The 25,323-nt window shown below is 38.0% G+C and overlaps 1 protein-coding gene across 1 annotated transcript in view; it reads right to left on the reverse strand.

Annotated features, from left to right (window-relative positions):
* LOC132817927 (5'-3' exonuclease PLD3-like) overlaps window positions 1-23,928 on the reverse strand; it is a 64,328-nt gene extending 40,400 nt beyond the window's left edge. The window contains exons 1-2 of the mRNA XM_060828469.1: window positions 23,874-23,928; window positions 459-539 (exon numbers count right to left, since the gene is read on the reverse strand). Of these exons, the coding sequence (XP_060684452.1) occupies window positions 459-539; window positions 23,874-23,891 (99 nt within the window). The 5' untranslated portion in view covers window positions 23,892-23,928. The remainder of the gene's footprint in view (window positions 1-458; window positions 540-23,873) is intronic.
* Between the last annotated feature and the right edge of the window lie 1,395 nt (window positions 23,929-25,323).

A 25,323-nucleotide genomic window follows, 5' to 3' on the forward strand; every position in this document is an offset into this window, starting at 1 on the left:
GTTTTTATTATTAAGCTTCACCACAGTGTCAATAGACCAAGGTAGGTCTTCTGTGCAGCCCACCTCCTCAGTTAGCAGCCTCTACTTCCAATCTGAAGTAGTTTGGCCCATCTCTCAGGGAACTGTTGGCTTTGCAGAGCTGGCAAATGTCCCTACTCTTCCCTGTCAACCCAGATCAAAAATTTCAAGTCTCCCTATCATCACAATGGATCTTTCATTAACCCTGGTAATTGGTGAATAAAAGACACCTCCAAATTTTGGTCATGCATGTGAGACAGGAAAAGCTTCCGCATAGAAATGAAGCCAAACACATTAAAAACACCAAACTTTCCTGTTCATCTATCAGATAATTAGAATATCAAATAACTGGTGTTCAAACAATGAAAGATCTACTCTGTTTTGTAAACATCTATCAAACTCTTAAATAACAGTCTATGATGTAGGTCTTGTAATCTTACCCATTTGTGCCTGCATTTCCTACGGCTTTTAGCATACGGCACATGTGAGGTTCTAAGCTCTAGGTTTCTGAGGGGCTTCATCTGTAGAGCAAAAAGGTCAAATGTTTCAACAATGCAGCATATTTATGGTTTTCTAACACAAGCAAGGACACAAACAGAACAACTCTCTGTTGCTATAAGTAACAAATAATATTCCATCATTTAAAATATTGTCTTGGGTTTCGTCAAACATTTCAATTTTTTTCCACCTCTCAGAAACAGATGAACCTAGCTGTTCTCTATTAACAGGTGGAAGGTTGGTGCCATAAAGTATGTCACACAAGAAACTCCCCAACAGATTGGCCTAGGTTTTCACATAGTTGTATGTTCCAACATATTCAAAATGAACACATTACTCAATCATCATTATTACCAATAAAACCTGGTGCCAACAACTCCATTCCTGATAAATTGCAGCTGCTTAATCTAAAATTTTGTTTTCGTTTCATTCTCCTGTAAACCCAATTTTGGCCAGCAGAAGTTTTAGACACTGAGAAAACACATGCAAGAAAGATGTTTGCAATAATCATTGTGAATGTTTTAATTGACTTATCAAGCAACATTTGGTAATTTAAAACTAACACGTAAATTTTCCTATTATAACATTTTCCATTATTTTTCGTTGGTAAAATAAGAACAAGTATAGTTATTGTGTTCAAGGGGTGAACTGAAGATACAGAAGATAATAATAAACCTGTAGCATTCATCACAGTGAGTCAAAGGAAATATTGCAAAGGAAATATTAAATAAATTCTAGATTTTTTAAATATAAATCTTAAATGCTGATTGATTTGCCACATATTTTCCCATGATTATCAAGACTAAATATAGTCTTCAATAAATTTGGGTTAGACATTGGAGGACATTGGAACAAACATTTAAAGAAATTCATTTTGATATATGTTGATTTATTTAACGAGAACAAAAGCTGATAGTGTTTTAAGCTGCAGGCAAGAAGAACTACTTGGGCTTTCCCTGCTGCGCAAGCTGAGGTACAAACCTGTGATGCAACAGTGCCACCACTGATGCTAAGTTGCAATTACACATTGCTATGTTCAAAAAAAAACTTGCCATTATGAATGCAGACACAGATATTAATAAAGAAAAAGCTGATAAAGTTATCATGAAAATGCGTGAACATAAAATAACATTTTGTGGATAGGAAGCATCCACAGATTTTTAGACTCATAGCATAGATGAAGGCATTTTGCCCTTTGAGTCTGCCAAAACTCTGCCACACTTTCACTGGAGCCCTGCAATTTTTTTTCTGTTCATTATGTAACATGTAGTTAATTTTTTTAAAATGCTATGGATAGTCTGTAAAGGATTTATGGAATGAACTAAGGAAGCTATCAAAGATTATTTAGTGAAGTGGATTGCATTAAATTTCAATAGAAAATAAAATGATAATTTAGTAAGCATAGCCGGTCTTAAGGAACTTAAGAAGCGGGCTGTCAAAAATAGTCATCACATTGAATGAGATAGCCTGGAGTGGCTAGAAATCCAAGTGGAAGAGCCAGAGAAAATCACAGTAGAAAATATGTCAAGGCTGCAAAATTCAACCCACAGATTTGCTTACAGTGAGAGAGAGAGAGATCTCACCATTCTAGCTGGACTTGATACAAGTCCCAAAAGGTCAAGGTAGCTGTGCACCAACCATCAACAAAACTATTCTTAGCCAAGAAATCATTGAAATTTTTTGTTGGGATTGTGATATAATTTGGCTACATCCTACCTATCAGGTATCAAAAAACATGAAATCATGAGAATGGCTGAAAGATTGCTGTTACAACGCAGCTTGATCATTTATAATAGTAAGCAATGGAATTGAATTATCCATTGGCCTTTCTAGCAGAAAGAGTTTCTTTGATTGTCTTTATGTTGAATTCTATGTTTCGAATTACTGAGTTGAGTTTCCATGGTATTATCAGTTGCAATATATATTGTTTAGTGCAACAGTGAAAAGAGATCTGCTACACCATCCATGTACCCATTTAAAATTTGTGATAAGATTATAATAGATCCGTCTACCTGTAACTCCATTGTCAGAGAACTGTGAACCTAAACTCCAAGATCCCTCTGTTCCACTACGCTCCTTAAGGCCCTACCATTCACTATGAAACTCCTACCTTGATTGGACTTTTCAAAATGCAAGACATCACACTTACCTATATTAAAATCCATTTGCCATTTCTTGGCAGACTTCTTCAGCTTATCAAGGTCCTGAGATCCTTCCTCACTGTCCACAATAATGCCTATTTTAGTGCCATCTGCAAACCTACTAACCATGCCTTGTTCATTCTCATCCAAATCATTGATATAGATAATAAACAATAATGAGTGCAGCACGGACCCCTGAGGCACTCCACTAGTCACAGGCCTCCAGTCCGATAAGCATCCTTCTACTGTTACCCTCTGCTTCTTATCCTCAAGCTAATTTTCTATTAATTTGCCAGCTTGCCCTGATTCCATGCTATCTGACCTTCCAGAGCAGCCTATCATGTGGAACCTTAGCAAAGGCCTTATTGAAATCTACATAGACTACATCTATCGCACTGCCCTCATTAACCTTCCTGGTCAATTCATCAAAGATCTCTAACAAATTTGTGAGGCATGATCTCCTGCTCACAAAGCCATGCCTGACGACTCCTAATGAAACCGTGCCTTTCCAAATCTTATCCTTCAGAATCTTCTCAAGTAACTACCATAGATGTTAAGCTTATTGGTCTATAGTACCCAAGCTTTTCTTTGCAGCCCTTTTTGAATAATGGCACAGCATTCACTATCCTCCAGTCTTTCGGGACCTCACCTATGGCTAATGGTGATGCAAAAATATCAGCCAGGGTCCCCACAATGTCTTCTCCAGCCTCTTGCAGTGTTCTTGGATATATCTGGTCAGGACCAGGAGATTTATCTATCTTCATACATTCTAATACCATGGGAAATACAGGGTTACAGGAATAGATTGGGCAAGTGGGTCTGAATGGGATGCTCTTCGCAGGGTCGGTGTATAATCAATGGCTCCATACTATAGGAATTCTATGATTTTAATTTCTTTTGTTTTCTGCTCAGCTTAAATAATGCGTAAATAAAATATTGGTTACTTACAGTTAGGTATTGGTTCCCACTTGTGTTTCTTTCTGTAAACATATTCATTGTGAATTAGCTTGATGTTAACTTTAACCTGAACCACTTGGTCTGACAGCATAGAATGTTTTTAATCTTGTAGTATACTCGATAGCATTGCAGATGACCAGCATAATCTCTGGCGTAAAATACCAAGGGTATAGAGCAACTGAATTGCATATGAAAATTAAGATAAAGCATTACTAGGGTATGGATATAAATACTATGTATTAAATCAATGCAGAGATTTGACACATTGTGTTGATTTTCTTACAGGCTGAAGGGATTAACAACGGTGAAAATGAAAACCTTTTACTTTTCCTACCATGTTCTTTTTGTCAACATTCTCCCCATATCCTGGGTCTTTTTTTCAGATACAATTCAAATTTCTCTATTCTCCCTTTATACTTCATCAAATAAGCCGTTATTTGATCATTGTAAACGAGATGCTCAATTTCTATGAATCCATAATAATTGCCATCTCTTTAAGCAAATGTTTTTCGAAAGAACATGGAATCCAAAATGGCCCATTTCACTCCAAGAAGAAAGAATAACTGGTCAAGAAACATAAGATAAATAAGAAGTTTTTTAAAAATCACACAACACCAGGTTATAGCCCAACAGGTTTATTTGGAATCACTAGCTTTCGAAGTGCTGCTTCTTCATCAGGTGTTGAAAAAGCAGAGGTTCAAAAGCTCAAGATTCCAAATAAACCTGTTGGGTTATAACCTGGTGTTGTGTGATTTTTAACTTTGTTCATCCAAGTCTAACACCAGCTCCTCCAAATCATAGATAATGGCGAAAGTATTGCCAACTGACTTGCTGTATATAGTGGTGACCTTGCATTTGTAAACATTAGGGACAATCACCATTTTGGAGAAATAGCCAATAAGGGCTTAAAACTGTTTTCATCACAAGCACGTGATGTAAAGTTTGCAACTTGGTGAAATTGATTAAATATTTCAGTAGAAAATAGGGAGAAAATAATTTCCTGGTAATCTTGAAATAGCAACTTTGGAACTAAAATAAAGGATGTTGTGACATGTGGCCTTCTTGTCTGCAGCACTGCAGAACATGCAGTGCCAATGTTATTTTTCATTTGATACATAATAGGTACTAAATATTTTTTGACTGTAGGTCAAATTTTCTGCTTGTTTTTAAGTAGAAACATGAAACCAACTTGATATTTTATTTAACTCCCTTTCAGCAACAGGAATCCTCTGCTTCAATCTACATCGCAAATGTAGAAACATAAATAAGATTTAACAAAAAACACAACTGCCTGACAACAATGTTCCCAACGTCACTTGGTGACTACTTCTTCCCCTCTCTGAATCTGTCTGACTGCCTCTCTTTCTCCTCTCAAGTCTCTGACCATCGACTCCAAATCCTTTCAGCTCTCTTGTAGATATTAGTCCCATTCTCCCACTCACTTTCTGTTTTACAGATCCATCTTCTTAAGTGATCTTAGACCTTCACTTCTCCCAAGCCAACCCATGCAGTATGTGTTGTCTTTAAAACTAAAGGTGGACTTAAAGCTCTAAGAAATAAAATCTGCCTACCTTGTAACATGTACTTTCAAAGCAAAACTCTGGGATGGAAATGAAGTCTGTGATTCTTCGTTGCAAATGTGAGAATTCCTATAAATTCTGAACCTCTCCATGAGAATGTAGAGATGGAAATAGAAGAGACATGCAAATAGCAAAACTTGTACTGCTTGTGGAGGACAGAGACTTAGAAATCTAATGGTTCTGGAACAGTGCCTCAGAATGAGTCAGTGCCTTCAAGACACCAAAGTAGCAAATAGAGCTCCAAACGGTTACACTGAGAATAAGAAATGCCTGATCTGAATTACATGCTGAAAGAATTCTAACAATAAAATGAAATATTTAGAGATAAGATGGGACATTCAAAATAAAAACTTCTTTATACAGTTCACTGATTCTTAATGGGCCAGAGAAAGCAGATGTGGACCCATCCTTTAACAAACCCAAATGGACATGGATTCAAGAGTGCAAGGAACCTTGTAGGAAAAATGATCGAAAACAGTTTTTATGTGGAAGACTAATAACTGGACTGCATTCCCTAAGATTGTTTGAGGCCAGGGTAAAATACATAAAGGATAAAGATCTTGTAAATGTCGTACCTTAAGGATAAACTTAGCCTTCATTCCAATCCATTCCAATCCATTACGAACAGCATAGTTAAAACACAAAATGGATTCACAAGAGAACACATTTCATCCAACTACAAGATCCTAACCATTATTTTAACAGACTTTGTTTATATCTGTTAGAAATTGCTGTTTCCATTTCCTGATCCAGCTGTTCAGCTATGCTGTGGTCTGTTCCTTACAAAGTATTGTCATTGGACCAATGTTGTAATGTCAGCACACTTGAGGGGTTATAGAGTTAGGATGAGATTTTTATTTCGAAACAGCACTATGGATTAATTTTTAAAAGGCTTTGCCACTGATTGAGCTTCATAAAATGTAATTATGTATTATCCAATTGACTTTATTATCCAACCAACAATCTCTGATTAGGAGGCTCTGATTCAGCAGCTGAGTCTCAGCAAGACCCATATTTTATGAAGGGAAAAGATAATAGATGAAATATTACAAAACTATTCCTTGCAATATAATGTTTAAGATCATATACTCTAGATAAGGCAATGAATATGTCAGCCAAATAGAACATAGATTTTAGAGAGGAATAGTACTTTCAGTAAGATATTTAAAAGAAAACATGCATTTAACATAGGGCTTTTCGAAAGAAAGGATGGCCCTAGCAGATAAAAAAAAGGAGAAACAGATAGAAAAGAGGGAGAAATTGAGAGTTTTTGAACTTCATAAGTTCAAAGACAATGAAAGAGGAAATTGACATATAATGGCGAAGGTAGGAGGTAAAAGTACTGATGAGAACAGAGATGAAAAGCAAACCTATCATCACCAAAAGCCTGGTAGGGATCTGTTTAAATATGTCCAAGCACTGCTAAAGTTTGACAAGAAGAATGTAAAAGCCTCTTTCATTTTATTTGAGAAAGTAGCTAAACAAATGAAATGGCCAGAGACGAATAGCATTGTGGACTCAACAAAGTTGGCATATCGATCTAGTGAGGTATTTGAGTCAATATCAGAGGAGGTATCTGGGGAATATGCTGAGGTGAAAAAAGCCATCTTAAGTGCATATGAACCAAGCCAAAAGACAATATTTCAGGAATCTAAGGAGGGAACTTGGTCAAATGTACGCACTGTTTGAAAGGATCAAGCAAAGTACCTTTGATAGGTGTCTAAGAGGATTGAAAATAGATCAGACATATGACACTTTTAGAGAGAGTGTTATTTTGGAGGAGTTCTAAATTTCACTTCCTGAAATAGTCAGAACTTGTATAGAAGAACAAAGAGTTAAACACGAGATTAGCAGCAGAAATGGCAGATGATTATGAGTTAGCTCATAAATTAAAGTTTGGCCTCCAGCATCATAGAGTCTGAGAGATGTACAGCACAGAAACAGACCCTTCGGTCCAACCTGTCCATGCCGACCTAAATATCCCAACCCAATCTAGTCCCGCCTGCTAGCACCCAGCCCATATCCCTCCAAACCCTTCCTATTCATATACCCATCCAAATGCCTCTTAAATGTTGAAATTGTACCAGCCTCTACCACTTTCTCTGGAACCCATCCCATACACTCTTTTTATATCTTCCCCCTCTCACCCTAAACCTATAACCTCTAGTTCTGGACTCCCCCATCCCAGGGGAAAAATGTTGTCTATTTATCCTATCCATGCACCTCATAATTTTGTAAACCTCTATAAGGTCACCCCTCAGCCTCCGGCACTCCAGGGAAAACATCCCCAGCCTGTTCAGCGTCTCCCTCCAAATCCTCAGCTCAAATCCTCCAACCCAGACAACATCCTTGTAAATCTTTTCTGAACCCTTTCAAGCTTCACAACATCTTTCCGATAGGAAGGAGACCAGAATTGCACGCAATATTCCAACAGTGGCCTAACCAATGTCCTGTACAGCCGCAACATGACCTTCCGACCCCTCTACTCAATACTCTAACCAATAAAGGAAAGCACACCAAATGTCTTCTTCACTATCCTATCTACCTGCGACTCCACTTAATTTCAATCTGTGAGGTATAGAAATTGGGGAAAAGGGAAATCCTCAGATAGTAAAGGAAAAGGAGAGCTTATTGAAGATAATAAAGTCAGTTTACCTACAGTTTAAAAAGGTAACCCATGAGAGGGGAAGAGAAGTAAAAATCTCAGGTGTTTTCACTGTAAAAAAGTAAGACACATAAAGTCGCAGTGATGGTGGCTGAAGAAAAGCAGTGGGGAAGCAGATGTGGAAAAACAGGATAAGCAGTGGGATTTTTTAAAGAGGTAAAAGACATCCTGCTGGAAGCTAAAACACTGCAAACAAATGTACAGCCTGGTCAGGATCGATTAATAAGAAAGTACCAGATCTTCTTAATCTGTGTGGGTAAGATTTATTCATGTGCACTAAGAGGAAAAGGTAAAGAAATTAAAATTTTAAATGATCGAGGAGCAAGTCAATTTTTGATGGTGAGAAATGAGGAGGCATATACTTTGGAAGGAGTATTGCCAGAGAAGGAGGCAATATGTGGAGTTCATGGTTAAAGAGTACTGTTCCATTGTATAAATTGAGGTTGGAGAGTCTGGTGAAAAGTGATGAGGTAGTGGGAGAAGCCATAGAGAAATTCTCTGTTCTGGAGATACAGCTTATCCTTGAGAATGATATAACTGAATCATAGGAGAGAGTGATGCCTATTGTGGTTGAAAAGCCCATGAGAATTCAGGCAAATGAGATGTTACAAGAAGTATAGGCTGAGATTTTTTCTGACTGTGTGGTGGCAAAGTCACAAAGCCACTAGTTGAAGTAGGAGGAGAAATGAAAGAATAAAGGTACAGAGGTTGAAGTTCAATAGTCAGAAATTTTATTGGTGAAATAGTTGAGAACAAAACAAGAACAGGTTGAGGACAAAGTGGATATTTTTCGTTCAGTGAGGTTAATTAAATTTTAACAAAAAAATGAACAAAGTAGCTATAGCAAAAAGCATACACAGAAGAAATATCTGAGTGTATGTCAGAATGTTATTTTCTTAAAAATTAAGTCTTGATGAGGAAATTGAGACCATTATGTATTCAGGCAGATGAAAAGTTGGCAGAAGTTTATCAAACTATACTATTAGTGGGCTATTGAAAGGAGTTGTTGAGGGTAGCACGTTAGATGATACCAATAGGGTCAAAGAGTCATAAAGATGTACAACACGGAAGCAGACCCTTCAGTCCAACTCGTCCATGCCGACAAGATATCCCAACCTAATCTAGTCCCATTTGCCAGCACTTGGCCCATATGCCTCTAAACCCTTCCTATTCATATACCCATTCAGATGCCTTTTAAATGTTGTAATTGTGCCAGCCTCTACCATTTCCTCTGAGAGAAAGTGAGGACTGCAGATCCTGGAGAGTAAGAGTCAAAAAGTATGGTGCTGGAAAAGCACAGCAGGTCTGGCAGCATCCGAGGAGAAGGAGAAGGAGGGCATAAGCCTTTCATTAGGAATGTGAATGAGGGGGTGGGGGCGCAAGGGAGCTGAGAGATAAATAGAAGGGTGGGGGTGGGGTGGGAGAAGGCACCTGGGAAGGTGATAGATAGATGCAGGTGGGGGGGGGGGTAATTGTGATAGGTCGGTGCGGAAAGGTGAAGCGGATAGGAGGGAATGACGATGGACAGGTAAGGCAAGTCAAGAGGGCAGTGCGGAACTGGGAGGTTGGATTTGGGATGAGGTGGGGGGGATTGTTGATTTGGAAACTAGTGAAGTCATTGTTGATGCCATATGGTCGGAGGGTACCAAGACAGAAGATGAGGCATTCTTCCCCCCGTCATCGGATGGTTTTGATTTGGCGGTAGAGGAGCCCAGGACTTGCGTGTCCTTGGTGGAGTGGGAGGGAGAATTGAAGTGGTCGGCAGTGGGGTTGTTGGGGGTGTGTGGCCCAGAGATGTTCTCTGAATTGTTCTCTATCTCCCCTCTGGTAGCTCATTCCATACTCGCACCACCCTTTGTGTAAACAAGTTGCCCCTTAGGTCCCTTTTAAATTTTTCCCTTCTCACCAATCTCATGGTTGATCAAGCTCAAAACCCTCATCTCACCCTCCTCCCATTATTCCTTGATTCTTTTAGCCCCAAGACTAAATCTACCTCCTTCTTGAAAGCACAATCCTTTGGCCTAAATCACTCCCAAAGGCTCACTACTCTCTGGGTGAAGTAATGTCTCCTCATCTGAGTCCTAATAGGTTTCCCACTTATCATTAAACTATGATCCCCCAACAATGCGAACATCCTTCATTCATCTAACCTGTCTAAACCTGTCAGAATTTTATACACCTCTATGAGATCCCCACTCAATCTTCTCAACTCCGGTGAATTCAATCCTAACTAATTCAATCTTTCCTCAGTTGTCAGTCCTGCCAGCCCAGGAATCAACTTGGTAAACCTTCACTGCACTCCCTCTATAACAAAAACATCCTTCCTCAGATAATGAGATCACCCTTGTACCTGTATTTAAATCCTCTAGCTATGAAAGCCAGCCTGTAGTTTGCCTTCTTTACTGCCTACTGCACGTGCACACTTACTTTCAATGACTGGTGCATAAGGACATCCAGATCTCACTAAGCATTTCCCACTCAATTTACGGCCAAACAATTATCTGTCCTCCTAGTTTTGCTAGCAAAGTGAATAACTCTATATTTATCCACAATATACTCCATCTGCCATCACCTTCCAAACCCATAACCACTTCCATCTCGAAGGGTAGCAGATACATGGGAACACCACCACCCTACAAGTTCCCAACCAAAACCACTCATGATTCTGACTGGGAAATATCTTGCTGTTCCTTCAGGGTCAGTCTGTCAAAATCATAGAACCCCCTCTGCAACAGCATTGTGGGATCTACCTTCAGCAAATGGACTGCACTGGTTTGAGAAGGTAGCTCACCACCACCTTCCCAAGGACAACTAGGGATAAGCAATTCATGCCTGCCCACATCCAGTGAATGAATTTTTAAAAATGGCTCATTTCACCTTTGCTCAAATTGAGACCCCTTCTCCTTCCAATAGAGAAAAAAAACATGCTCAAACAATGCCTTTATTTCATTGAGGAAAGGCCAATGAAAACACCTGCATTTCAATGGCAATGCTCTCACCTGAGTTAACATGCCTGCTTTGAATTTCATTTAACAGTTAATAAGCCCAATTACACCTTCAAACCAACCAAGCCTAACTAACCCTTTTTAAACTGATTTTCTTGCTTTGCAGACTTGATAACTGCAAGGTGAAATGCTTTGAATCCATGCATCTTTTCAGCAATGCTTACTTTTACACTGAAGTTTGTTGTGACTTAATAACTTGCATACTTCAACAAGACAGGCAGGTGCATCCACATCAATGAGCAAAATACATGAACTGTAGAGTCTCAACTTGTTTCAAAAGGCACAGACTTCACAAACAAAAACAAATAATAACAAAACTTATACATTTTATCATGAGACATGGGCATTGCTGACAATGCCAGTATTTACAGTTTGTATCTAACTTGTCAGTTGAACAGGTGTGGTCAACCAGCTTATTGAACTTGCTGTTATGATTCCATCAATGGCTACACCTCTAATCTTGCTTCATTGTATGTAATAAACTGTAGGACAGGCTGAGGCCACACTGTTAATTTTTTCCAACTTGAAGAATTATCACAGTCAACTGAAAACAGAAAGAGCAGTGCAACTAATGACCATTATACTTTAATAAACACTGTGGAAGTATGAACTTGATGCCGTTTATGAATTCAATTCTTTAAGTTTTTAATTTTGTTTTATGATTTATTCAATAAGGTAGCTGATATAAATGTTACTTTACTCCATTTCCACTTCCTTCTGAATGATCAATACAAGAGCTGAGATAAGCAATGCACAACTGTGCATTGTTCTTGAAAACACTTTGTAATTATCCTTGCAAGGCCCTAAAGCATGGGAATAGTCCTTACAACTGTTTTATAAAATGCTTTCTTTTGCCTCATTTAAAAGTTACACATGAAGCTTTTCACTTTTAGTGTAACCTTCAATCTATTAGCAAAAAAATGATACTGCGAGTTGTTTTTACATTACATTTTTTGGCTTGACCACACAAAGAACATGATCATAAACCTTTCTAGAAGAACGTCATAACCAAGTCATATTTCAGCTAAGAATTTTATAGGACTAGCTACTGCTCAAGTATAGGAGCTCATTTCTCGAGTTTGCAGAGGTCTGACTTCTATGCCTGGTGTGAGGGACAGTATATTTAAAATTATTTTGACAAAGGCTAAATCTGTACACTAAGGATGAAAATATTGGTAATTTAATGGTTACTTCAGCATCAATACAAAATCAGGATATGTTATATCACATCACAAATCACTTGTACACATTGGGATTCATTTTGCAATCATCCATATTTCCTGCTATGTTGTAAATGAAATGATGAATGTATACGAGGTGATGCTTCATCCAGTTTTCCAAAACAACTTCAGATAACAAACTGTAGCATCAGTAGTGTATTGTCCATCTTCATATACTCAGATATTAGTCTTCAACATAAAAGGAAACCATTCACTAATGAAAAATGTTCATTAACGCAAGCTCATTAATAAAGGCAGTGTCACACTGTAGTGAGAAACCATGGCATCAATGTCCAATTATTTATATAGCTGATGAAACATTCTATAACAATGCATTCAACATCAACATGAGTTGAAGGCATAAATGACATTGTCATCAACTCTTTTAGATAGTCTTGGTAATTTGATTATTTTAGTTTATGTTGTTTAAAACTGATTTAGGAGTGTTACTAAACTACCAACAAAACCCAAAATTATTGCTAGAATTCAGCAGGTCTGGCAGCATCTGTGGGGAGGAATTAAGCAGAGTTAACATTTCGAGTCTGGTGACTCTACATTAGAACTGAAGTACTACTACCATCAACATAAAGGGGAATAAGCTGAAATAAACTGCCTTGGCCAATACTCGAAAATGTCACATGATTTACAACAGGACTGGATGATATGGGCTTCAATATTACCTCCCCCCACCAAGAATGTTATGAACAAAATCTATTTTATGAACAGGTGGCATGGTGGCTCAGTGGGTAGCACTGCTGCCTCACAGCATTAAGAACCTGACTTCAATTCCAGCCTTGGGTGACTGTCTATATGAAGTTTACATGTTCTCCCAGTGTCTGCATGGGTGCTTTGGTTTCCTTCCACAAACTGCACAGTGTAGATTGGTCATGTTAAATTGTCCCATAAATCCAAGAGCAGTTTCTTCCCTGCTGTTATCAGATTTATGACTGAATCACTCATACATTTCTCTGCACCTTTTCAGTAGCTGTAACACTATATTCCGCATTATGTACATTTCCCCTTGTGTACTTAAGTAAGGTATGAGTTGTCTGATTAGCATGCAAAGCAATACTTCTCACTGTATCTCAGTACATGTGACAATAATAAATTAAATCAAATTAAATCAATGTACCAGTAAGAGGTCATTTGGGAGTAAGGAAAACTCAAAACAAACAACAAAAACATATTTATTGCCATGGACTACATAGAGTTGTGGTTGAGTTTTCATGGACAGGTCACATATGTCAGGTAAGAGGAAGTAATAAACAGGCAGAATAAAACCAACACCATTAAGATCTTTTCCAGCATTTGAGAAACCTTTTATAAGAGTATTAATTGATTGTATAGGACTTCCCTAAAACAAAAAGTGGAAATCAATATTTGTTAACCATTATTTACACATAAATAAAAAGCGGGACATTCCACCAGTGCTTCACCGGAGGCTCACTGATGATATTACCAAGTATGGTGATGAAATGTCTGACACGAACCTTCTAGCTCAGTGAGCGAACTTACATCCAGAACCTCAACCTGAGCTACAAAACTTCTCAAAACTCCATAATGGATGCATTACATGCTTTCCAGATGTTATTCCATTATGCAATATTACAGCTAAAAGGAAGTTAGAAGAATTATTTTATACTTGATATAGACTACCGAGAAAGATACAATCAGATCAAGGGTCAAATTCTGCATCAAAATTAATCAATAAGTTATAGACTACTTAGGAATAAAACAATTAAAATCAACAGCGTACCATTCAGAATCACAAGCAACATTAGAAGGATGCCTCAAATTTTAAAGACCACGCTGGAGTTTTATAGTCAAGACTATCCAGAAGATTGGGATAGATGAATTCAATATGTACTTTTTGCAATTAGGATGCACCCAGTGATTCAGTTAAATTCAGTCCATTTGAATTAGTTTTCGGAATGAGGTGAGAGGGTGACTTAAATTAATTCAGGAAATATTGATAAGTCAGAGTTTGATGACCATATATTCGGGATTTTGTGTCACATTTCAGAGAAAGGTTAAATAGAGTGGGTGAGTTGGCTAGACAGCATTTGAAAGTAGCACAACACATGTTGAAACAAGAAGCAGACAAGAAATGAAAAATTTGTTGTTTCAGTAGAGGAGTTAAAGTGTTAGTGTTACTACCAAAGGTAGATGGACCTTTAAAAGCAAGGTTTAGTGAGCCTTATCAAATTGAAAGGAAATTGAGTGAGGTGAATTATTTGATAAGAATGCCAGATAGAAAGAAAACTCACAGACCGTGTCATGTAAGTATGGTCAAATGGTATTTTGATCAGGAAGGAAAGCAAAGGACAATTTAGTATTTGTTACCACTCGGAGTGAATAAGCAAATCCAGATAAATTTGAATTTGATGTTCTTCAAATTAAATTGGATAAGGAGGAGTTTCTCAAAAATTGTGATAAATTATTGATAAATTCCAGAGGAAAATTGAAATGACCTGAAAGAGTTATGACAATCACGTGGAGAGATATGTGGAAAGAAGCTAGGAAGTACTAACATGATTACACATGATGTAGATACAGGAAATTCTGTTCCAATTAAGCAACATCCTTATACACTTAACCCTTTAAAATTGGCAGATGTATAAAAAAAGATTGAAAGCATGCTCAAACATAATTCAATCAAAGTGAGTTGTGGTCAATGGAATTTACCTATAGTGATGGTGCCAAAACCAGATGATATCCAATGTGTAGGTATTGACTACTGCAAAGTCAATGCAATTATAAAATCTGATTTATATCCTATTCCATGGCTGAAAGATTACATTGAGAAGGTGGGACGAGCAACTTATATTTCAAAGCTGAACTAGCTTAAAGATTACTGGCAGATACTTTTATCTGAGAGAGCAAAGGAAATTTTGGCTTTTGTGACACCAAATAGAATTTACCAATTTCAAGTTAAAGCACTTAGTATGTAAAATGTACCATCTACATTTTAAAGACTAACCAATTCATTTCAGAATTACCCAATTGTGTGGCACACATAGATGATCTGGTTATTTTTAAAAATCACACAACACTAAGTTATAGTCCAATAGGTTTATTTGGAAGCACTAGCTTTCAGAGTGCTACTCTGTCAGGTGATTGCACCTGACCCCTTAATATTGTTGGAAAGGTTTATAGATACAATTATGAGACTGTTTCGTTGGAGTTTATTGTTACAGCCATTTAATTTGAAAGTAATACATGTGGCAGGATAAGAGAAGGTAATTGCTGAAATATTGTCACGATTTTGATGAGGAAAGACAAAGATGTTCAGTGGCAGAAGAAATGGACTGAAATGGACTGCAATATTGAATGTGTGCATGCTTAGAGTCAATGTAATATATATGTATTGTATTGTACTAATAGTTCAAGACTAAAGAATTTTTAAAATGAACCATTTTTGTACATTGATTTTTTTTGGGGGGGGGGTTGGTGTGGTTTTAAGAAGTGTATTTTGTCCTTGTATTTTTTGAAGTGGGGCTTTGAGACAATGTTGTCTCTTCCAAGCCAATAAAGTAAGCAGCTTGTGAGGTTCTGGTTTTTTTTTTAAAAGTTAGAACAATTGAAGCAGCCCCAGAACCAAAGTTTTAATTTAGCTTTCTGCAGTTGTTGGGGGTTTGAAGTAGACTGTGGAAACTGTGATACATTTTCCCTTGGCTGAAGCAAAAAGCTGGAGTGCTCTCTCTCTCTCTGCCAGAATTTTCTCTTGATCATCTTTTCTCTGGACGGGAGAAACATTGCACGTGAGGCAATCTATTTTACTGAATTTGCCTTTGCCAAGAGTGTGTTTATGGGATGTTACTACATTGGAACAATGACTGTTTAATAGTTAAATGATTTATTCTTGTGTTAAGTTTTTCAATAAGAGATAAAGTATTATCAATTCTTCTTCTTTTTGTTTGTATTTTAACTGAGTGTAAAAATAAAGTGTGTTTTGCTTCAAGCTGTGTAGCATGACAAATCAAAATATATTTGGAACGCAATATCTTACACTTGTCTTTAAATGAAGATCTAGACTATCGCCTTGATATATTTGAACGGCATTTGGTTTGGTCCATAACAGTAATCCCATGCAGCTGCTGCCCCTATCTTTCTAAGAAGAAGATTGGAGGTTTGGAAGTATAGTAAGGAACTTTGATAAATTACTGCATCTTGTCAATGGTACACAGCTGTAACTTTGTGTTGGGTATGGAGGAAAATTTCTTATCAATTTTCCTTTGGACCTTTTGTTCTCATCACATTCTTATATATATTCAGGCCCACCCTACATAGAACTATTGCACTTTGCTTATTGAAAAAATCAAATAAAAGAAAATAATTCTGAATGTCAACTGGTCATCTCATTCATTTATTTATGTGAAATTGCAAAGTGTTTAGTTCAGCAATGGGTATGTTTCAAATATGCTGAACTAAACACTTTGCAAAATTGTTGATATGATTTACATTCTCAATTCTTTTTAATCAATTATTAAAAACAGAAAAAAAGAAAGTAATTCAAATAAAAATCTATGTTTTTACAATCCAAAACACAGCCACTCCAAACTACTGAATAGTTTGTATCACAAATCACCAATAAAAAACTGTGCAAAAGAGGAATTGAAATTGACGTTTAGTGCTCATCAGGGCTGGGAGTTAGAAATAGAAGAAGCTCACTTCTTTTCATGCAAATTAATGTTACTTTTGTTATTAATAATTTAGCTTGTTATATTGAAGTCAATACTCATAGTAAGAAACAAAAATTCAACTGGAAGCCATTCAACTAACAGAACCGTAACATAACACACTTAGAAGTTAAGATTTTTTAATAAAGGCATTTTGCTTTGATCAGTAGAAGAGTACTAGAATAGGTTTTTATATAGCTTGGATAGCACTGTAATTTTGTATCAAACAGTGATTGTATTTTTCTCCTTTATCTCCCATCCTAATCTTCCACTCCCACATCATTTTCTCCCCTTTGCTTTGGAAAGCTACCGTGAAGTTCCAATGGTTAACAGCAGTCCTTCCATACTTTACGTAATGAAGGAATGGGGCATATGAATTCCACAGGCTAATCATTCTTTGGGTGAAGAAATGTCTCCTCATCTCCATCCTAACATGCGCTCATCAGGGATCACTGGAAAGGTAGGAATATTGGGCAGCCTATAGCCAATTTCAGCCACTAGAAGCTAAGTAAGCCTAGTTGCATGCTTACATTCAGAAGCATATTGCTCTGTGTAACTCAATGGCAGAGTCCAATATTTTGAAAAATAATACAGATCTAGATGCAAAAGTTTCAAGAGAAGTGACAATAATTGATTAAAAAGAATTGAGAATGTAAATCATATCAACAATTGTAAATTATTTGATGAGGTATCAAAATATATTTTATATTTATAATGGACAAGGTATATACTGAGAAATTCAAATGAGGTAAACATAGAAGATGGGAGCAGGAGAAGGGCATTTGGCCCTTTGAGCATGCTCCACCACTCATCAGTATTATAGCTGATTGTCCAACTCAATAGCCTAATCCTGCTTTCTCCCCATAACCTTTGGTTCCATTTGCCCCAAGTGCTATATTTAGCGGCCCCTTGAATACCTTTAATGTTTTGGCATCAGCTACTTCCTGTGGCAATTAATTCCACAGGCTCACCATTCTTTGGGTGAAGAAATGTCTCCTCATCTCCATCCTAAATGGCCCACCCGGAATCATCAGTGTGACCCCTGGTTCTGGATGCACTCACCATTGGAAACATGCGTCTTATAATTTTATAAGTCTCTATGAGATCCCCCGTCACTCATCTGAACTGTCTCCTCATATGTAGTCCCGCCATCCCCAGAATCAGCCTGGTAAACCTCGGCTGCACTCCCTCAAGAGCAAGAGCATCTTTCCTCAGAAAAGGTGACCAAAACTGTAAACAATATTCTAGATGTGGCCTCACCAAGATCCTGTATAATTGCCAACTTTAAAAAAAAATATTTACAGTAACACTTACTATGTGTTTATAAATTTCTGGTTAGTTTTCTTTCATATTTTAATTTTTCTCTTCATTTGAGTTTTTTAGTCATTTTTTAAAAACTTTTTTTTGCATTCTGTCCAATTTTCTGACCTGTGTCACTTGTCTTTGCACAGTTATAGGCTTTTTCTTTAAGTTTGATACAATATTTAATCATCCTTGTTAATCACTGATTGTGTGTCTACCCCTTTGAATTTTTCTTTCTCATTAGAATATCCCTGGAGTAGAATCCAGAGCATTCCCCAGATTAATGTTCTGCAGACGTGGATTTGAATCCTATCACTCCACAAATGGTGAAATATGAATTCAATAAATTCTAGAATTAAAAGCTAGCTCATGGCTACCACATAATCATAATTGTTGATCATAAAAATCCACCTTTCTCAGTAATGTTGTTTAGGGAAAAAATTCTACCATCTTTACCTGGTCTGATCTGCCTGTAACTCCAGATCAACAACAGTGTTGTTGACTTTTAACTGCCCCCTGAAATGGCCTACCAAACAACTCAGTTAGGGCAATTAGAGCCAAGAGATAAATGCTAGTCCAGCCAGCCATGCCCATATTCCATCCTAATCAAAACAAAACTATTCCGTGTTTTGTGAAATATCTCCTTAAAAGGCTGCCTTTGCATCTCCATTGACCAATCCTTTAACCTAAGCTGCCAATGCACTTTAGCCAACTCTGCTTTCATGCCCACAAAATTCCCCTTACTTAAAGTTAAAAATATGTCTTGCACTCATTCCTCTCACCCACAACCTGAATGTAAAATTCAGTCATATTAGGCTCGCTGCCATCTCCAGGCACTTTCACCATGAGATCACTAAGTAATCTTGTTGCACAGTGGCAGGTCTAGTATAGTCAATTCCAGAGCATAGAGTCATAGAGCCATACCACAAGGAAGCAAACAGACTCGTCTGCACCAATCAGACATCCTAATCTGACCTCATTTCATTTTCCAGCATTTCATCCATATCCCTCTAAACCCTTCCTACTCATATATCCATCCAGATGCCTTTGAAATGTTGTAATTGTACCTGTTTCTACCACTTTCTCTGGCAGCTAGTTCTATACAATGACCACCCTCTGTGTGACAGTTACCCTTCAGGCCCTTTCTAAATATTTCCCCTCTCACCTTAAACTGATGTCCTCTAGTTTTGGAAAAAGACTTAACTATTCACCCTATCCATGGCTCTCATGGTGTAATAAACCTCTAAAAGGTCATCCCTCAGCCTCTGATGCTTCAGGGAAAAAAGCGCCAGCTTATTCAAACTCTCAGTGTAACTCAAACCTTCCAGTTCCAAATACATTCTTGTAAATGTTTTCTGCAATCTGACAGGTTTAACAACATTCTTCCAATTTATGCAGTTGGCTAGAAGACCAGCCCCACCCAGTTCAGGTTGAGACCATTGTATTGGTATAAATTCCACTTTTCCCAGTAATACTGCCTATGCCCCAAAGTCCAGAACCTATTCCTCCCATAGCAGCCTTTGATCCATGCATACACCTCTCTAATTTAATTTGCCCAATGCCAATTTGCATGTAGTTTATGTAATAATGCCCAGTTTATGACCGTTCAGGTTCTGGTTTTGAATTTGGCACCTAGTTCCACATACTGACAATGCTAACCTTATTCTTTGGTGTACCTCTGATGCAGATATTAATGGACCATGACAACTGAATCCTCCTTCTCTCATTGAAAACTCCTTCCCAGCCTTGAGCAGATGTCCCAAACCTTGGTGCCAGACAAATAACACCGCTGCCTGGATTCTCACTAATTGTTGCAGAAAATGGTGTCAATCCCACTGACTATATTGCTTTAATATATTCTTTTTCAGTATCACTTACTTGAATGGTTTCCTGTACAATAGCTTCCATGATCAGTTAGTGCATTACCCTGCAGCCCTCTATCTCATCCAGATAACAATTTGAAAGAACTTCAAACTTGTTGGACAATTCTAAAGTCTGAGTATCCTCCTGGCTCTGGTCTCCTTAAATGCCTCATGCACTGTCATAAACTCCTGCATCTGGATAGTAACCAATTCAGATAGTACTATAAGCAATTCCCTGCAGAAATTATTCACAGACCATTGGAAATTATTTGCAGCAAACTACTAACAAGTGAACCACTTCGACTACAATGATTTCTGATAAAAGCATAGGGATATGACTTTGATATCTGCTACACATGACCAAAATGGTCACCAGAGGTATGCTGGGTAGATTGCCAAATCTGAACAAGGACTCAGATCCGCTGGATCTACACATCCAAGAGGAAAATATGCTCAAAATTAATCTGTTACCTTTTGGTCAGCATAAAGATACTGAACCTCTATTAGAAGCAGCCAAAGGAAATTATCATCAGAATAGCTTGACTTGGTTAAAAAAAATGTGCCAGATATCTTCAGATTCTTGTGGCCTTACAGAGGTGAGCTTGGTATCTTAAAGAGGCATTAGCTTCATAGGAAAACAAGTATTTGTGCATGAAGCTCTCTGCCATGACATATTGTCACAATTACACCAACAACATATGGGCATTGAACGGATGAAATGACTGGCATCTGATACAGCCTATTGGCCAGGGATTAATAGTAAAATTGAGAGGTTAGTGAGGATTTGTGAGGGCTGCCAGTCACAATAACATGGATAGCCCCATTCCCTCATGAGATTCTATCAGTTCCTGGGTCTAAAATCACCATTGTTCTGTTTATTGTGCATAAAGAGACAATGCCATCTTAATCACTGATTATTTCTTCAAACTTCTAATTATCAGACAGATAAGAAACACATCAGCCATGGACGTGGCAGATATATTCAAGTTCCATATTTAGTCTGTTCAGTGCACCTTTAGAAATCATTTCACACAATTGGCTGGAGAATTCAGGCAGCCTTTTCAGAGATGCATGTGCCAGATGGGGCATGAAACAGCTGATGTTCTCACTACATTACTTCAGACCAGTATCACCGAGTGGATGGTTCACAGAATGAAATCATTATCCAGAAGTGCAGGGAAACAAAACAACGGATTTTTTTTTTTTACCATGTTATATTTCTGCATTTCTGCATTTCTGCATATAGGTTTAACATTGCTAGTAGGGTTCATTTTCAGAAAGCACTACGAATAACATTGGTAAGTCACTGTCGAGTCAAATTCTCCAAGATGCGGAACATATTTCTCAACAAAGGATGAAGATGATGCGTGAGAGGCGTGCAGGTCCAGAACTACCTCGGCTATATGTAGGAAGAAAAGACAGAGTCAAACCCCACAAGGGGTTAACTTGCACAGATTTCCAAAGTTCACAATGAGCCCAGTGATGGAGTCATGATACCTAACAAAGCAATGCTGAGGAGATTCCGAAGCTAGCTAAGGGAAGTGCACAATACATTAATTGTAAACAATGAGAATGGAAGAACACATCCAGATGGTGTATTAAAAGACCAGGACAACAATCAACACTCTGATGACATGCCTGCAGACGTAGAATAGCCAAGGGTAAAATCTACACTTGCAGAATATTACACAATGACAAGAGATATCAAACTGACGATACGTCTTATAGACTTCTATACCTATCAATTTCACAATCTCTACCTTTGTATAATTATTTAATAACTATTACCCAATGTTTTGGCATTTTATTTATGACATATGGGAACTAACTTTTGTAAAACAAAGGCAATATTGTATGATATCACTTATAAAACAATGCCCCTTCAAGAGATCAACATGCAAGTCATCCAAGTATCTGAATGTTATCACAAGATTGCAGGCACTCTGCACTATTGCACAGGTTGTGTCTGGAGATTACTCTGAACTGTATATATTAGTTTAACCCATCAGAGATCTTCAGGTAAATGGAATCCACATACCCAATTTGAGTTACATGTTGATAACACTGATATTATTACAATGGCCTTCAGGACTTGCCTAGTGAGCAGTGATGCCAGTGAGTCACTCTGGTCACGCATTTTGAAGTCTCCAACCCAGAGTATACTTTCCCTTTGCCACTGTCAGTGCTTCTGAAATGTATTCAACGTGAAAGTGTGTTGATTCTTCACAGAGCACTACAGGTGTGATCAGCAGGAGATTTCTTTACCCATGTTTGATCTGATTACATGAGGCTTCAAAGGTTCCGGTGTCAATGTTGAGAATTCAAAGGGCAACTCCATCCTGACTGTATACGACTGTGCCAACATGTCTGGTGGGTCTGTCCTGGTGGGAGAGGACACCACCCAGAAATGGTGATAGTGGTGACTGGGATGTGTCTGAATGTTAATCTTTTACAACCTTGCCACATATGGTTCGCTTCCTGTTTCTTGAATTGCAGGTGTAGATGGTATGAAGAATGGTTTTCACCCCATTGTGATTTTGTTTGAAAAGAGGAAGTGCAATACCAAAAGCTAATCATGAATGTTATTCTGAGGATGCCTGCAAATTTAAATTAAAAACTAAAAAAAACCCAGTAATTTGGAAAACTGATGGGTGCATTATTCAGGTAGAATCATCTTCAGTGGTGGGTCATCTGGTGGTCTAGGCTGCACTATTAATGCAGGAGATTGAAGAATAAAGAGACAGGGACAAGTGGCAGAAACACTTATGAGGGATTGTGAGAAAATTCATTTACATTTAATCCCCAATGCATGTAGTACAAGGTAATGTGACAAACTTCTGCAGCTCACACACAGCCAGTGTGTAAAAAGATTAGAAATTTCTCCCAAAGTTGTAAATCATTCAATATTATCTCCAAATGTTGATACGCAGAGATAGAATTAGAAATCTCATTTGCACAGCTCAAAACAAGCTACAGTAAAAAAGTTACTAAATAGTAATAAACAGTCAGCATCTAAGTCATTGGAGATCTAAAAGATTTTCTCAATCATTTTATTATTTTTAGAATTAAATCCTGTTTTGTTATGCTGAACAGAACACAGCTCCTGTACTCTCCCATTACCAGATCACCAGCATCTAAATAACAACTACTAAATTATTACACCCACTGGTCAAGATTGATACAAATGGAGTTGGTTACAAAATGAATTATCAAGAAAGACATGTCAAGTTATTACTTTACAGCTAAACCCACAATTAATTTATTGGTCACAACTAATAGATAACACTGAAGTTTATTTTGTAATGTTATGTACTTAAAAGATGATGGATCCATTGGATTTGTTTTAATCAACCATTTGTTGGTCTACTACATGGATTTTGTGCCTTAAAATAGTGACGGTAAAGTGTTACTTTGGGTTGCAATATTATTTCCTTTAAGCTTACATTGCTTTACTTTGTATTATTTTCATCAGAGGCACTAATCACAATTTTCAGTCTCTGCTGGAACAGCACATTTAATATATTAAAATTTAGCATCCTACTTGGCTGTTTCTTCCTTTGAAGATGTCAGCAAGTGGAAAGGAAGGCAAATGGCTGAAGTGTGTGTTTTAAAAGGGAGGTGCCCCCTTTCCATCCTCTTTAAAGTTATTTCTGCAGGCATTGTGCAGGTGCTGTTGTACCCAGGTAAACTGGAGAGGCCCCTGGGCCTGCTTGGATTATTGGAAGCCCTGTCCTTATTATTGGGAGGCTGCCTTCACAAAGTTAATCTGGTTTCCACAAAGTTAGTGACCCACTGGCAGACTGAAGAAAGGGCAAGCGAAACAGCATCAAAACACAAGACAAAAAATTAATTTATACAATAATTGTTTTAAGAAAAAGATGCATGGAACAACACATGGACAACTCATTGCAACTTTTCAAAACAAAAAATTGGTATTTAAACTTACCGACGCTGAAAACAGCATAGTGGCCTTGCTCTGTGTAACCGAGAATGACTGTTGAGTTCAGATGAAAGCAGCTGTTGTGATGTGATGAAACTGTCAATAAAACTACCGCTTAAATTTCCCTTACTTCCCTTTTCAGTTTACAATAGTTCTCTAATGTAACACCATAGTACTAGGGTTCTATTACTGTTACCGGGTTCTGAAGAAGGGTCACTGGACACGAAACATTAACGTTGATTTCTCTCTACAGATGCTACCAGCCTTACTGAGCTTTATCTCTGTTTTCATACAATATTACTCAAGTTCCCCTGAGTTTTTGGTATTTACCTTCTGACTTGATTTAGGGTGGCACGGTGACTAAGTGGTTAGCACAGCTGCCTCACAGCACTAGGGTCCCAGGTTCGATGTCAGCTTTGGGCACTTGTCTGAGTGAAATTTGCACATTCTCCCTGTGCCTGTGTGGATTTCCTCCCACAGTCCAAAGATGTGCAGGTTAGGATGAATTGGCCATGCTAAATTGCCCATAGTGCTCAAGGATGTGTAGGTTGGATGCATTAGTCAGGGGTAAAATGTAGGGAATGGGCCTGGATAGGTTATTCTATGGAGGGTCAGTGTGGACTTAGAGTCATAGACATGGAAACAGACCCTTCGGTCTAACTCATCCATGCTGATCACATATCCCAACCCAATCTAGTCCCACCTGCCAGCGCACAGCCCATATCTCTCCAAACTCTTCCTATTTATATACCTATCCAGATGCCTTTTGAATGCTGTAATTATACCAGCCTCCACCGGTTCCTCTGGCAGTTCATTCCATACATGCACAATCCTCTAAGTGAAAAAGTTGCCCCTTAAGTCTATTTTATATCTTTTCCCTCTCTCCCTAAATCTATGCTCTTAAGTTCTGCACTCCCCCATCCCAGGGAAAAGACTTTGTCTATTTACCATATCCATGCCCCTCACGATTTTATAAAGCTCAATAAGTTCACCCCACAGCCTCCGGTGCTCCAGGGAAAACAGCCCTAGCATATTCATCCTCTCCCTCTCACTCAAATCCTCCAACCCTGGCGATGTCCTTGTAAATCTTTTCTGAACCTTTTCAAGTTTCACAACTTCCTTCCGATAGGAAGGAGACCAAAATTGTTGGGCTGAAGAGCCTGTTTCCACACTGTAGGGATTCTATGATTCAAAATTGCTGCATTGAAGTTTCCCAAAAGTCAGCGGTGTAAATTTTGGGGAATGTTCTGCTCTGTAAGCTCTAGCAAGCTTTCTCATATATTATATATGCACTACATCTCTCTATGGTACCCAACTTGTGCTCACCAGTAACAGAGGTACTCACCGCTACCAGGATATCTCAGGACTCTGGATGCCAGTACCATAATTACAATGTAGGGGTGTACCAGGACAAGAGCTTCACAGGTTGCATGGGTGAAACCGTCACTGTTCTGGT

This window comes from Hemiscyllium ocellatum, chromosome 8 (assembly GCF_020745735.1).
Source record: "Hemiscyllium ocellatum isolate sHemOce1 chromosome 8, sHemOce1.pat.X.cur, whole genome shotgun sequence".
Taxonomy (NCBI): domain Eukaryota; kingdom Metazoa; phylum Chordata; class Chondrichthyes; order Orectolobiformes; family Hemiscylliidae; genus Hemiscyllium; species Hemiscyllium ocellatum.